The sequence below is a fragment of the Pseudoliparis swirei genome, chromosome 8, assembly GCF_029220125.1.
Source record: "Pseudoliparis swirei isolate HS2019 ecotype Mariana Trench chromosome 8, NWPU_hadal_v1, whole genome shotgun sequence".
Lineage (NCBI taxonomy): Eukaryota > Metazoa > Chordata > Actinopteri > Perciformes > Liparidae > Pseudoliparis > Pseudoliparis swirei.
Window position 1 is genome coordinate 19,960,709 of NC_079395.1, and position 15,605 is coordinate 19,976,313.

The following is a 15,605-nucleotide window of genomic DNA, read 5'->3' on the forward strand; positions in this document are numbered from 1 at the left end:
CGCTATTTTCACGTTCCTGACTATCGAGCTCCCGATAACCAGGGTGTGTTCCTCAGCGAGTGTGTCGCTGAGCAGGGAAAACCGGTTGGAAACGTGAAGTGGTTGGTGCACAGCGAGCTTCTGTGTAGACTTACTACTCCTGCGAACAGTTACCCACGATCCCGGGTGATCGGGCACCGCCGGGGAACAGCTAGCAGCTGACTGTAGCTGCGCGCCGGCTACGGGAGAGGGCGGGCTAACTAGCATAGCTGTCTGAGCTTCGATGGCGCGGAGCCGTGCATCTAACCCACTTAGACCTGCCTCCAACCTAGCAAATAAACTCCACTTGTTGCATGTATCGTTATCATTAAGGGAGGCAGCAAGAGGGAGCGGGAGGGAGAGAAGAAGAAATCATGCTTGCTGCTGAGCTGGCAACCGGAGCTTACCGGAAGAGTGGGAGCGGCGGCGCTGGTAGTAGTTTATAGCACAAACAACAATGAACTAGTGGAAGCGACAAGGTGCTCAGTGTTGCCAGATTGGAAATGGTGAAGTATCGTACCAAAGGCTCAAAATCGTTGTATTTGGAGAATAATTATCGTGTATCTGGCAACCCTGAGATCGATCGGTCGACCAATGACTGTTCTCTATTCTGTCGGAGCTCGCGCAAGAAGGAGGAACGTAAGGGAGATACCATTTCCAAAACTTGTAAGGGGTAAATACTAGTTTATGAAAACCCCGAAAAACACAAATATCCGACGAAGCAAAATCCCGGACGTTTTTGTAATCCCTGCCGGACACATTTTTTAGGTCTCAAAAGCAGGACATGTCCGGGGAAAGAGGACGTCTGGTTACCCTATGTCCAGTCGTCCCCAGTGAGAGCAACAGGGTGCACGTTGTAAAGCTGTCGCTTTTGCAGTCCTCTCCTTTTCATACAACTCGTGTATTCTCCATGTGATGTGTGTCTTGAGGGCGTCTCATACCTGCCGTCATTTGTTAAGATTCTCAAAATGTTTCTCAGACCGACGTATTCCACAATACTAATCGGCCTGCAGTCTGTAGCTCTCCACTTCACTATGGTATTGGTTAGCTTCTCTTGGTTGATCTCCTCCCTGCAGCGTCGTCTGCCGAAGCCTCGCTCCACTGTATGTTTGGTTGTGTGATTCGCTGCATCAACGGTGTGTTTAGCATTTAAATAATATTTAAGACTGGAAGTACTCCGGTGATAAGACAATTCATCTTGGCAGTGGTTACATATGACTTTGTTTCTGTCGACTCCGCCGTCTTTAAGAACTTTAAATTGAAAAGCAACACACGTTTAACAATAATAAAATAAATTATAAAACATGCGTTAACGCGCGATAAAATAATTGTCGGCGTTAATTAATTGATGCGTTAACGCAAGATTAACGCGTTAACGTGCCCAGCCCTAATATATATATATATATCAGACTTTCGCCCCTGAAGTTCTCAGATGGCTCAGTTTGTCTTTGCTGCCATGTTGTCGCTCAGTGTTTGGGAACCGGGAGCACCATATTCCTCACACACACACACACACACACACAGCTCCAGACTCAAGTTACTGAATGAATGAACCATTATCGTGCAGCTTTCTGGGGCAGAAAGCAACCGAGAAGACGAGTCTCTTCATTTCATTTAGTTTCTCTGTGACTTTAGTTTAAATTCTTCGTGTTGTCTTTACTTTACTTTTGGTTTATTTAAAGAGGGACAGTGAGTATTAATAAACACATTTCTGCCAACAGGCTATTTTACATCTGTAGTCACGAGAGGCAGACGTCACAAAACAAACCTAAAAACACACAATGACATGTACACGGTTTATACATATTGAGGCTTTTTAATGAGTTAACAATGAATAGTGAGAATAGTGCGTGTCCTCATTCAGGAGACTGAGTCATCGTCAAAGACAACGAGACACACAGATGATCACAATTTCAAAACACCGGAGCAAGAACAATGAGGGAGAACCAAGTGAAAATGAACAGAATACAAACATCAAAGTCAGAGCCCAGAACATAAACACATGCAGTCAATGAGATCTGTAAATCAGTCAGACAGGTAAACAACAACAGACAGGTAGAGTGATGGTGGACCAGCAGAGACAGCTGACAACAGACAGACAGACAGCTGACAACAGACAGACAGTCGACAACATACACACAGACAGATTATATGAACTGTATGTTTGTCGATTTCTGATGGTCCTGGAATGGACTTCCAGTCTATTGCAGCTTGTTCAGAAAAAACAGACCGACTAAAAGCACTTTAGAATTTAGTCCCGTTTCATCCCAGAAGAGCAACACGTCAACCGTACGCTCGCTTTATCTCGACAACGTTGCACCGAATCTATGTCGAAGGTACACATTGTTTTTTCTAAATGTGCACGTGAAGCATCACGGCCCCTCGGGTTGAGTTTGATCTGCGGTAATGTGCCTCTTTCTCTCCTCTATTCTTGGCTCTCTCATTGTGCATGTTCTCTTTGATTTTATTTTGCGTATATTTTTGTGTTGAGTTTGTGGTTTTCAACTGTTCTGGTATTCTGAAGTTTACTTGTATGTTTTTTAAATTGTATTCCTTCATTGATTTAAGTGTTATGGGGATAGTTGCGATATTTTTTCGGAAGTGGGGTAAATGAGGTACTCATCCATAGTCACTGGATTACACCACAATGTACCGCTGTGGACGAGCAGTAGCAGCAACACATATTTTAGACAACTTTAAAGCTGGGGTCGTCGAAATTGGAGAAATTATCAAGAGTAAGCTGGATTTTGTGGGTATCCAACCGAAAAACGCAGCCTCAGTCTTTTCCAAAAGAAGTAGCTCTCAGCGCTAGCCACAAGTCGGCCTCCCTCCAAAGACTCCAAAAAGCATCACGATGAACTTAAAGGGACTCTTGTTAGTCCTCACAGCAGTTGACAGGCAGATGTAAACAGGCTTATTAAAGTCCTTCAACAGCCGCTTTCCTTGTCAGCGCATTTGATTTATTGATCGTTATGTAGGAGAATTCTAACAAATATGACAAAAAAAGTACCCTTGCTTGAAGTGAACACTATACTTTGGTGTAATCGAGCATTAAACAAACAAAAAACTAAAATAACACTGACAAAATGTTCTAAATATAGCGTATAGACTTACATTGATATATATATATTTTTTAGGTGGGCTTAATTACTCTGCTGCTCGTGCTCCTGCCTTTTTCCTCCAAACTTGGGGAATATGACTCTGAATAAGTACCTCAGAAAAAGTGGACTATCCCTTTTACTGCCCATTCTATGATAAGCAGAAAGTACCACTTGTGTCTGTAGTTACATGTGTGTGACCCCACGTTGACCTCACACTTTGAGAAGAGTGTTGAAGATGGCGTGGAAAGAGAGCAAGAGAGTTTTCATAGTGCAGGGCAGCCACCTCGACCTTCAGGTAACGAAGTTTGCTCCTCGCTGACGGGCCGGTGACATCACTGGATGTTTTGCTTCGTAATGGAACTGAAAAGCATTTTCGCAAACCTCCTTTCACCCTTTCAGTAAACACACTTTTGAAGAGAAAGGATGAATAAATAGTACTCACGGTTGTAAGGATTTATAAGGGCTAAATGTTGTACGAATAGTGACATCAGCCATAATTCAGCAGAACAGACACTAATAAGAAGCAGGCTTCGTGTGTCAGATTTAGTCCTAAATAGATTTTTAAAAAATTTAAAAAATTCTGCTTGCTTTGAGCTTTTTATCTTTAGATTAGCTTTTATTTTCTATATAAAATCAAGCTGCAGATATTAAAGTAATTTAATTTAAGTAATTTACTCAAAGTAAAAAATTCCAGGAGGCTACAAGGAATTGTCTTGCATCGTGAATCTAAAGTAGAAACAACGAAATGTACACTCTAAAAAAAAAAAAAGTTGAGTCAACTTAAAAAAGTGAGGCAACCAGCTGCAAAGCCTTTTTGAGTTCACTCAACTATGGGCTAATGTGTTGTGTCAACTTATGATAAGAAGTTCACTCAAAGTGATATCTTAAGTTTGTCAAATGTAACATTACTATTCAGACGTACTTATGTATTTAAGTTAACACTACTTAAAATATTGCATTTGATAGTTACATCTACTCATGTACTTAAGTTCCGAACACTTAAAATATTAAATTGGAGAAACTTTAAATTGTGTGTTCTTGTAGATTAAAAACATACATCAACAGCACTTAACATTTTTTGTTGAGAGAACTTAATTTTACCTTAAAATGTTTTGTTGAGAGAACTTACTTTTAACTTAAAATGTTTTGTTACTAAATTTCACTGCCCATTATTTGAGTACACTCAACATTCTTTGCAACGTTGCCCTCATTTAAATTAATTAAAAATGTACACCGTTTTCTTTGGAAAAGTCAACAGTTAAAGAAAACAAACTTCTTCAAACACAAAATGTTTATTAACAATAACTAAACATTTGTTTGCATAACTATATGAATTCCAGGTGTCAACACTTGAACATAGACAGCAGAGTATGAGGGGCCACATCCTTAAAAATCAAAATGGCCGCAGAAAGAAAAAATTCTGTTTTGTGAATCCAAAATCAAGGCCTGAAACAATCTTTGGAACATGGTTGTGACACGTGTGTAGCCGTCACGAGTAGGGTCCCCCCCCCTAAAGCACCAATAAGCAACAAGTAGCCAGAGGGATATTCGGTAATAAGGTTTATTCCGACAGCAGACTGTGTCTCTGCTCTCCACGCTCCTCTCATCTCCTGTCTGTCCAGCTCCTTTATGGAGACAGACTCAGATAACCAACACAGATCGTCATCAGCTGGACTGATTACCAATCTGATTACCAATCAGTCCAGCTGATGACAATCAGACACCGTTCCCTGAACCACACCCCGCTCCACCCACTCTGCAGCCGAGCCGTAACACCCCGCTGCCACAATGGTATATGATGGAACATATATACAACACAGAAGGACAATGGCATTCCCTTGAAACTGGGCTGCTTGAGAAAACAAGCATACAGAGACTATAATAAATATTCACCGCCTCTTTTAAATTTTCATATTTTTACATCCCATTCTGTAACAATACAATTTAAAAGTCAAAAGACATTTTATGCAGATTTTAAAACTAAAATATACCACTTTCATACAAGAGTCACCTCCTACACATTAGTATTATAGTATTTCAATCTTCATAGTCTGTTAAATTAAATAAATAAATTGAGCAAAATACAGGGAAACATTTGCTCTCACGGTACAGGCTCCCTTTAATTCAATAAGTGACAAAAACCTGAACTGGAGCAAATCTGCTATTAAACAATGGACAATATCCTTCCAAATCTAATCCATATCTAAATATAATAAACAAACAATGGTATCAAAAACCAATGTATTTTAAACAGGGGCTAAAGAAAATATTTTTATATTATTTAAAATATAAGATTAAAGTAGTATATATATGTATTTACATATATATATGTATTTGTATATATATATATGTGTGTGTGTGTTTACTGACATACATGAGCAGTGGCCTTAGTTACCTCAGCAGATGCCCAAACCACTATATTAAGTTTTCTCAACTTAACATTTTAAGTGGATTCCACTCTTTATTAATGAAATTGACATTTTGAGTTAGTTCAACTTTTTTCAAAGGCATTTGTTGACTCAACTTAAAAAAAGGTGTTAGGACAACAAATTTGAAGTTGGGCTTTTTAGAGTGTACTGAAAGTATCAAAAGTAAAACTACTCATTATGCAACATGTATTTTACATTATTTGATGTATTTTACATTATTTGATAGTTTAATGAATAACAAGCTTCTGCCAAATATCCATCTAGCTATAAAATAATGGCAAAAAAATAAGTTAAAAGTTAAACATCCTGAAACAAAATCATAAATAAGCAAAGATATTCCAGTGTAAGACACATACATGAACAAGTGGTTACATCTCGTATTGAACTCACCCCTTGACCTCAATTAGCTTGTTTTCATAAAAGAGAGAGAGAGAATGAATTAGATTTTTAGAAAACCTTTGAAATAATTCTGCTTTTCAAATCCTGGCTCCTCTGCACTGCCGCTGATGGCTGCGTGTGAGTCAATGAGTGTTTGGACAACTACAAGTGTGCCGGATTGTACCCAGTTCATGTATGTGTGTGTGTGTGTGTGTGTGTGTTTTATCTGTGCCAAACACCAAAGAGAAATGGGTTCCACATGAGAGCGGAGAGCAAGCGAGGCGTCTATATGCAGCCTGAAAAACTTCAATTTAACAGTGGAAACCGAACAGAGTGAAACAAGTGGGTATCCAGGAAGTACCGACTCTTTCTTCCTGTCAAATGTTAAATCAAATGCCAAAAAAACTAAAAGAATAAAAGCCCCAGTTTCAGTTGGTCCCAAGAAACGATCATCGCGTGATATCCCGTTGCCGCTAGCGACAGATAATCTACATCCATAAGCCCCGCCTCCCCCTTCTTGCTGCGTCCCTCTCTATGATCCCTCACCGCAACTTCGTTCTCTCACGTCTCATCTTTCTCACGTTAATCATCCGGGTTTCAGTCCTTACACACACGTGGGGGTGAGCGAACTGTGTGTGTGTGTGTGTGTGCATGTGTGTGTGTGTGTGTGTGTGTGTGTGTGTGTGTGTGTGTGTGTGTGTGTGTGTGTGTGTGTGTGTGTGTGTGTGTGCCTGAACATGCCTTTAGGCAAAAGCCCTGTTGGACCCTGCCTCCAAAGTCAAAGCAGCTGGGGCGGTTAGAAAAAAGGCTTCAGGCTCTCACAATGCAACACCTTCCAATGACAAACGCATTATTTTATTTATTTAAATTTATTATACCAGGAAAAGCCTCATTGAGATTAAAAATCATCTCCTTTCCAAAAAAATTTTGGCCAAGAAAGATATACTTTTTTAGATCAGAGCATGAGTTAAAACCAAAACTAAGACTCAAGTCATCACATCCCAGTTCACACAGGTGCACATACCTCAAAAAAACATTTCTTAAAGCAAAACAAAGACTGAGAATTGGTTCAGATTCCTCAAAAATGGTCGCCAATGATAACTTCAATGTCCTCGATCCTGATGTGCCAGCTCTCAATAGAAGTGGATGAAGATGAAAATTCAATTCAATTCAGTTTATTTTGTATAGTCCATTCTCACAAATTACAAATTTGCCTCCAGAGGGCTCCACAATCTGTACACATAGACATCCCTGTCCCAGGACCTCACATTGGATCAGGAAAAACTCCACAAAAACCCTTTCACAGGGAAAAAAAGGAAGAAACAAGATCCATTAATACCATCTCAGTGAAGTACTATAGACTATGAAAGCACCAACTATAACCATGTACACACACAGAACAATAATGGTTCTTAAATGGTTCTTCAAAAGGCTTTGTGGTTATACGAAGAACCATCACCTACTGAAGAACCATTTTGTAAATGGTGCCTTAAAGAACCATTTTTTGAAGGTTCTTTGAAACACCATTATAGGTTCTTTGAAGAGCTCTTTCAGTTAATGGTTCTTTAAAGAACCCTGGTTTAAAAGGTTCTTTGTGGAACCAGACATGGTGCTTTAGAGCACCATGTTTTGAAGGTTCTTTGAACTTAGATAGGTTATTTGAAATGGTTCTTTAAAGAACCCTGGTTTGAAAGGTTATTTGTGGAACCAGAAATGGTTCTTCTATGGCATCATTCTGAAGAACCATTTTCGGTTCCAGATGGCACCTTATGTAATTTGTTTCTACCTCCAAGGATACAGAGCGATATAGTAAGTAAAACCAGGACACCTCAACTAACTAATGGACTCGCCTCTTTTATCGAGTCGCAACGTTTTATCACGCAATGGCATCGGGGCTTGTGGGAAATGGCGTTGGTTCAAAGTAGAAAGTAGAAACTGAAAAGTCATGGACAGAAATATAAAATAAACATTGATGTACTTTTTTCCCGCCTTTTTTCCACGCCTTTTTCCCCCCGCCTTTTTATCTGAACATACAAAGCGATGAACACAGCATACTGTTGAAAATACTGCTTAAAAAATGAGGTTACTTCTGGTTTCTCTTCAGCCCTCCGTCATTCTGCTAATGTAGGGTGACGAGTCGGCGTTCCAGTTCATCCCAAAGGTGTGAGATTAGATTAAATTCAGGACAAGTCGAGTACTTCCACACAAAAACTGTGAATACCGTTTCCATACGCAACCACTCTGCACACCGAGGCATTGTATTGTTGAGACAGGAAAGGGTCGTTTAAAACATTTATCCGTGCTGTAGCGTTACGATTTCTCAGAATTTTTTTAAAACATGGAAAACAGCCTCAAAAGGGAATTAGACTTGATGCTTGTTTTGATCCCTTTTTAAAGAGGAAATGCTTTCATTTTATATTGCCACTTAATTTGATTTTAATTAGACTATTTTCCTCCTTGGTTCACGTACTAATAATTTGTCGCATCCCTATTATTAACTACTTTATTTATTCTACTGGCAAACAGTAAATACAAAGTTACATTTAAATCTGTATATATAATGTGCCTTACTTTGGGTATTTTTGTTCTTTTTTTAATTCATTCTAGTCTCCGGTGAGCACTTTAAATCAGGGATAGAGCGGGGAGACACACACACACACTTAACTAGCTCTGCAGACATCACAATACTTTTCTCTGTGTGCCTCCGTAGGGAGTTCGGCTGGAGGGATCCGGAGCTGCCGGAGGTGATCCAGATGTTGCAGCATCAGTTCCCGTCGGTCCAGTCCAACGCCGCTGCCTACCTGCAGCACCTCTGCTTCGGAGATAACAAGATCAAATCGGAGGTAAAGATCTCTGCTGAGAAAGCACAGACGGTTGAATTCCAAAACCCGCCGTGTGCATACCTTTGGCTCTCATTCAGAGTTGATGACTTCCAGTAAAGAGTTCAATCAAAAATACATACTTTCCAGCTATTTCCTCTATAGCGCGCGGATAGGAATGCAGATACTGCAGCCTTTGAAAAAAAGTTCTTCTGAACACTGTTTCTGGCTGCTGTTGAGATTTTTCAAGTGAAGATTTTTCATTGCTTGGAGTACCACGGGCAAGATTCCAGGGGACGAGGGTGCTCAGCTAAGAGAGAGTGGGTTTGCTTACCTTTGAATATTTGTTATTGTCACGCAACGGGCCAGTGGCAGAATGATGAAACAACAGTCCCACAGTGCTGCAAGCTGATCATAGGAATCCAGCAAAGTGCAGGAGACGTGTTATATAACAAATGCCAGAAATATACACATTGAAGAACTGCGATTAACCCGTTCAGCATTTGCCAGAGATAGAGACTGCATACAATCACTGCAGTTCACTGTGGTGTCACGCACCAATTTAAGGACTGTAGTTTTGATCGCTCGAGTTCGTCATTTCGTCCGTCGCCATCTTGGTTTTTGGGGATAGACATCTTGTTTCTTTACAGCCAAAATTGAGTGTGTGAAACTAACCGAACACTCAATGAGACATTTAAAGGCAAGCAAAATGTCACAATTATCTTTCATGAACTGAAAACACACTGTGAAAGGGTTAGAGTTCTTCGTAACTACACTCTAAAAAAAAAAAAGTTGAGTCAACTTAAAAAAGTGAGGCAACCAGCTGCAAAGCCTTTTTGAGTTCACTCAACTATGGGCTAATGTGTTGTGTCAACTTATGATAAGAAGTTCACTCAAAGTGATATCTTAAGTTTGTCAAATGTAACATTACTATTCAGACGTACTTATGTATTTAAGTTAACACTACTTAAAATATTGCATTTGATAGTTACATCTACTCATGTACTTAAGTTCCGAACACTTAAAATATTAAATTGGAGAAACTTTAAATTGTGTGTTCTTGTAGATTAAAAACATACATCAACAGCACTTAACATTTTTTGTTGAGAGAACTTAATTTTAACTTAAAATGTTTTGTTGAGAGAACTTACTTTTAACTTAAAATGTTTTGTTACTAAATTTCACTGCCCATTATTTGAGTACACTCAACATTCTTTGCAACGTTGCCCTCATTTAAATTAATTAAAAATGTACACCGTTTTCTTTGGAAAAGTCAACAGTTAAAGAAAACAAACTTCTTCAAACACAAAATGTTTATTAACAATAACTAAACATTTGTTTGCATAACTATATGAATTCCAGGTGTCAACACTTGAACATAGACAGCAGAGTATGAGGGGCCACATCCTTAAAAATCAAAATGGCTGCAGAAAGAAAAAATTCTGTTTTGTGAATCCAAAATCAAGGCCTGAAACAATCTTTGGAACATGGTTGTGACACGTGTGTAGCCGTCACGAGTAGGGTCCCCCCCACTAAAGCACCAATAAGCAACAAGTAGCCAGAGGGATATTCGGTAATAAGGTTTATTCCGACAGCAGACTGTGTCTCTGCTCTACACGCTCCACTCATCTCCTGTCTGTCCAGCTCCTTTATGGAGACAGACTCAGATAACCAACACAGATCGTCATCAGCTGGACTGATTACCAATCTGATTACCAATCAGTCCAGCTGATGACAATCAGACACCGTTCCCTGAACCACACCCCCGCTCCACCCACTCTGCAGCCGAGCCTTAACACCCCCCGCTGCCACAATGGTATATGATGGAACATATATACAACACAGAAGGACAATGGCATTCCCTTGAAACTGTTCTGCTTGAGAAAACAAGCATACAGAGACTATAATAAATAGTCACCGCCTCTTTTAAATTTTCATATTTTTTCTTCCCATTCTGTAACAATACAATTTAAAAGTCAAAAGACATTTTTATGCAGATTTTTAAAACTAAAATATACCACTTTCATACAAGAGTCACCTCCTACACATTAGTATTATAGTATTTCAATCTTCATAGTCTGTTAAATTAAATAAATAAATTGAGCAAAATACAGGGAAACATTTGCTCTCACGGTACAGGCTCCCTTTAATTCAATAAGTGACAAAAACCTGAACTGGAGCAAATCTGCCATTAAACAATGGACAATATACTTCCAAATCTAATCCATATCTAAATATAATAAACAAACAATGGTATCAAAAACCAATGTATTTTAAACAGGGGCTAAAGAAAATATTTTTATATTATTTAAAATATAAGATTAAAGTAGTATATATATGTATTTACATATATATATGTATTTGTATATATATATGTGTATGTGTGTTTACTGACATACATGCGCAGTGGCCTTAGTTACCTCAGCAGATGCCCAAACCACTATATTAAGTTTTCTCAACTTAACATTTTAAGTGGATTCCACTCTTTATTAATGAAATTGACATTTTGAGTTCGTTCAACTTTTTTCAAAGGCATTTGTTGACTCAACTTAAAAAAAGGTGTTAGGACAACAATTTTGAAGTTGGGCTTTTTAGAGTGTACCTGTCAAATTACTTATAGCCCCGCCCTAAATCATACCTTGTCTGTTTGAATCTAAATGGAGCATAATTTACTTAATGAACATCATGTTGTACTGAAGAATATTTGAAACTAGAGATTGTGACATAAACTCTTGTTTACAATGTTTACTTATGGAATGAATCAAGAGAGAAGTAGAGTCATTTGTATAGACTTCTATACAACCAGAGGAGTTGCCCCCTGGTGTTCAGAAGAGGGAATGCAGCTTCAACACATGAAGCATAGACTTCTATACAACCAGAAGAGTCGCCCCCTGATGGTCAGGAGAGAGAATGCACATTTTAGCCCCTTCCACATTGGCTCCACTTTTCCGAAACAAGAGGTTGACGCATGGCCAGAGATCGAGAAGGTCTCATACTCTTGTACGTCAACGCTCATGTCGGCCAAACAACAAATGAATATCTTGACACATCGTCGTTGAGGCAGGTTGTAAAATACAAACCATTTTCAACTTCCATGAGTAGTGAAAGATTGGTCACATCTTTATTGAGGGGAAACTCTGTCTCACGTGTGCAGCTGTCTGAGCTCCACCAAACTCCGTATTAGACGGCATTAACTCCTAATTATGTGCACTTAACCCAACCCGGAGGACGTCGCCCTGCCGCGTGCAGCCCGTCCCTCTGTCCTCTAGTCCAGCCATCACTCACAGTGCCTCCGCGCCGTCCGTCTTCTCAATGTCAACTCAATTCGGCTCAATTCCACTTCATTAATCCCCATGGAGACGATGGATTAGAGAGCAAACAAAGTTCTGCAAACAGCAATCAGCCAACAGGCATTAGAGAGAGAGAGAGAGCGAGAGAGAGAGAGAGAGAGAGAGAGACCAGGACGAGAAGGATGACTGATGTTGAAATTGTGTTGAAGAATGGTGGGTAGCATTTAGAGCGGTGGCTGCCCAAACTCACAACACATGGGCAAGATTGTGTTTTGGGCAAGATTGTGTTTTGCCCTTGAGAGAAATGCCCGGATGGTGAAATAATAGACGGGACTTGTATACGGCTGTTTAGCCATGGAGCCCCGGAGGCTCTGTAAAGATATGCCACTGTAAACTCCATCTAATCTCGTAGTCATGGCCCGGCTTCTGTGTCACTAAGGAGAGAAACCACTGTGAGAAAATTACCTGCTGATAATTTAGCAATTTATAGTTTCAATAAGTTTCTGTTTTTTTTCTCTATCTCTAATCATTATTAATACATTTATTTGGGGGGGGAATCTTTTTTACGACTAAATAAGCAATTGGAAGACAATCCCTTAGACTATTGGACTTTGTGATGAGCACTTTCCGTCATTTTAGAGCTTTCTCGAGATATACTAAATGCCAGGAGTCAAACTCCGGTTCTGAAGCCAAGACAGAAGTGTCTTTTAACTTAGATTTTCCGAAATGACCATCAGGGGACGACTCTTTTGCAAAAAAAGTTAAATTGCTTGGAATCTATGATAAAATGACTCTACTTATCTTTTGATTTCTTCCCTCAGTATAAACATTGTAAACATGAGTTTATGTCTCAATCTCAAATTTCAATGATTCTTCAATACAGCGTGATGTTCATAAAGTAGATTATGGACCATTTAGTGTTAAATAAACAATAAAGCGGAGTATGCTTTAGAAAGGGGCTTACCGGGATTGACAGGTTGCAATAAATCAAGATTTCGATGGCAATATTGCCAAATTCAAAACTTCATAATGGCAGTCCACAAACCAACAGCTAACATTGCAATGATTACCCCCACTTCTTATATACAGTCTATGCTAAACACACACACACATACACACAAACAGACGGACATGGATTCCTTGGTTTACAGTTAAGTCATTACGGGGTCTGTTACACCATCTAGTTTCTAAATAGTCCGTTTTTGTGTGATATCATCATCCAAAGTGAATGAGCTGCATGACGACGTACCTTTATCTGGAGGACCACAACATGCACACGCACAACTGCCTTTCACGTGTGCCTTGTTTTTACAGAAAGCAGCTACAGTCCGCCCTACATTTTCTCTTTGTCGAGACGATGGAAAGCAGCGAGGGCTGCAGACAGTCTTTGAACGTGCCTCAGTAGCTGAGACCTGTTGTAAAAAGCAGAAATGAATGTTGATTTTCATTAAATTTCAATTTAATTCTATTGATTTTGTATAGATTTATCCTCAGAGGGCTTTATAGTCTTTACACATACAACATCCCTGTCCCAGGAGTCCGGGACCTCACATCGGATCAGTAGAAACTCTCAGGAAATAGAAAAAAAACCTTTCAGGGGTAAAAAAGTGAAGAAGCCTTCAGGAGAGCAACAGAGGACAATGCAGCAATGCCTCTCCAGTATGGACAGGAGAATAGATCTCATGTGACCAGAAGGAAGCATTACACAGTTACATAAACACATTCAATGAATATAACAGAGTGTACATGAAAGCTGGTTCTCCAACACAGCATTAAAAGTGGGAAATAATTGTTCTATAGTTGACGTGGACCAGCCCTGATACGCTTACTGTCTGTGTGTTTGTGTTTGTCAGGTGTTTGTGAATTTCCCACTGCGGTGCCCTTAACTCCCTCCTCCTTTCCCCAGATCCGGCGGCAGGGTGGAATCCAGCTGCTGGTGGACCTCCTGGACCACCGGATGACCGACGTGCACCGCAGCGCCTGCGGCGCCCTGAGGAACCTGGTGTACGGCAAAGCCAACGACGACAACAAGATCGCCCTGAAGAACTGCGGCGGCATCCCGGCTCTGGTGCGACTGCTCCGCAAGACCACAGACGTGGAGATCCGAGAGCTGCTCACAGGTAGAAACTGTTTACTTGTGCTTTAATGGTTTGTATATTTTGCAGCAAGCATTTGGATTTCACTTCACTTCGGTCTCTTCCAAGGAGAAATACCTCTGGGAATCTGGAGTCTTTCTAGCACACGTACTGAAACCAAGACGCCCCTTTTCTTCAAACCTCCTTACAGTGAAACTAGCATGCAGCCGGCGGCGGTCATACTAAAAGTTCCACCTTGAACTCACATGTTCAGGTGCAGTTTACAGCTCAGCCTGTTGGCGAACATGTCTTTTATACCGAGTGAATGAAGCGGAGTGCAAAATCTATGAACGGTAATACTACCATATAACCTGGGCTGTGTTACAACAATGACAGTCTACAGTTTAAAATCTTTACTTTTATTCCAGCATTTTCAATATTCAAAATTAATTCCAATTGTGGTAACATTGTCTATGAGGCATTAAAAAAAACATATCATGCGTTATAATCTGCTTATAAGCACATTTTAAATATAGTTAAATTACTGATACATGTGCATAATGCTTTATGACATTATTTCAAAACACAATGCAAAGCATTTTACTTGACTTCAGATTTGCTGGTCTCTCACTGACTTTCTTTTTACAATAGATTTCTCCATAGTTGTAATACATAATACTCTTTTAATAATGCATTACTTTAATAAAAAGGATTAATCATAGTCATAGCACACTGTTAATGATGTATGAAAGAAGTAAAGAATAAAAGGTAATGTTATAACATATTAGTTGCAGCTTTGTGCTATAATTGTTATTTGTTATTGTTAGTTATACTGTTATTTATAGTGTTATTTTGACATAAATATCTCTGGAAAATAATAATCTAAAATGACAGTGGAACCTTCCACCCCGGTGTGCACGTACATGCAGACCCAGCATGCATTTTGCTCTCGTGTTGCGAGGTCTGGCTACACAACACACACACACTAACACTGTACCGCATGCACACACACACACACACACGCACACAGAAACACACACACAAAAAGGAGAGAGTTGTTTACCACCTCCCTACTTCCCAGCGCACAAGTACTGTTGACTTGTCAAAATAAGATTCTGTGCACTTTTATCCACAGCTGGTTTGTCTTCTCTGTCAGTAACACAAACACGCACACACACACACACACACATATCGTCCACATTGTAAAAGGTGCAGTCAGGATTTGCTATTTTGAGTTTCTAAACCCACCAACGCCTTTAGTTGTAAACTCGCCACCAAAAGGATTACAATATTACCATCAGTACCTCTAACACTGATTTGTTATTTAAAAAGCATTGTTTCACACCTTTTAGTTTACATATCCTGTCAATCCCTTTCTGATTGGCATTCACACCACGAACGGCCACAGTAAAATTACTGAGGGATGGAGAGACGACAGAGCTAAAAGAGGAATCCACCATTCCATTTCCAAAGTGATGTACATCCAGGATCCTCA

The 15,605-nt window shown here is 39.7% G+C and overlaps 1 protein-coding gene across 1 annotated transcript in view; it reads left to right on the top strand.

Annotated features, from left to right (window-relative positions):
* Window positions 1–15,605, top strand: part of LOC130198496 (catenin delta-2-like) — a 264,975-nt gene that overhangs the window by 170,186 nt on the left and 79,184 nt on the right. The window contains exons 6-7 of the mRNA XM_056421662.1: window positions 8,534–8,769; window positions 13,942–14,155. Coding sequence (XP_056277637.1) covers window positions 8,534–8,769; window positions 13,942–14,155 — 450 coding nt within the window. The remainder of the gene's footprint in view (window positions 1–8,533; window positions 8,770–13,941; window positions 14,156–15,605) is intronic.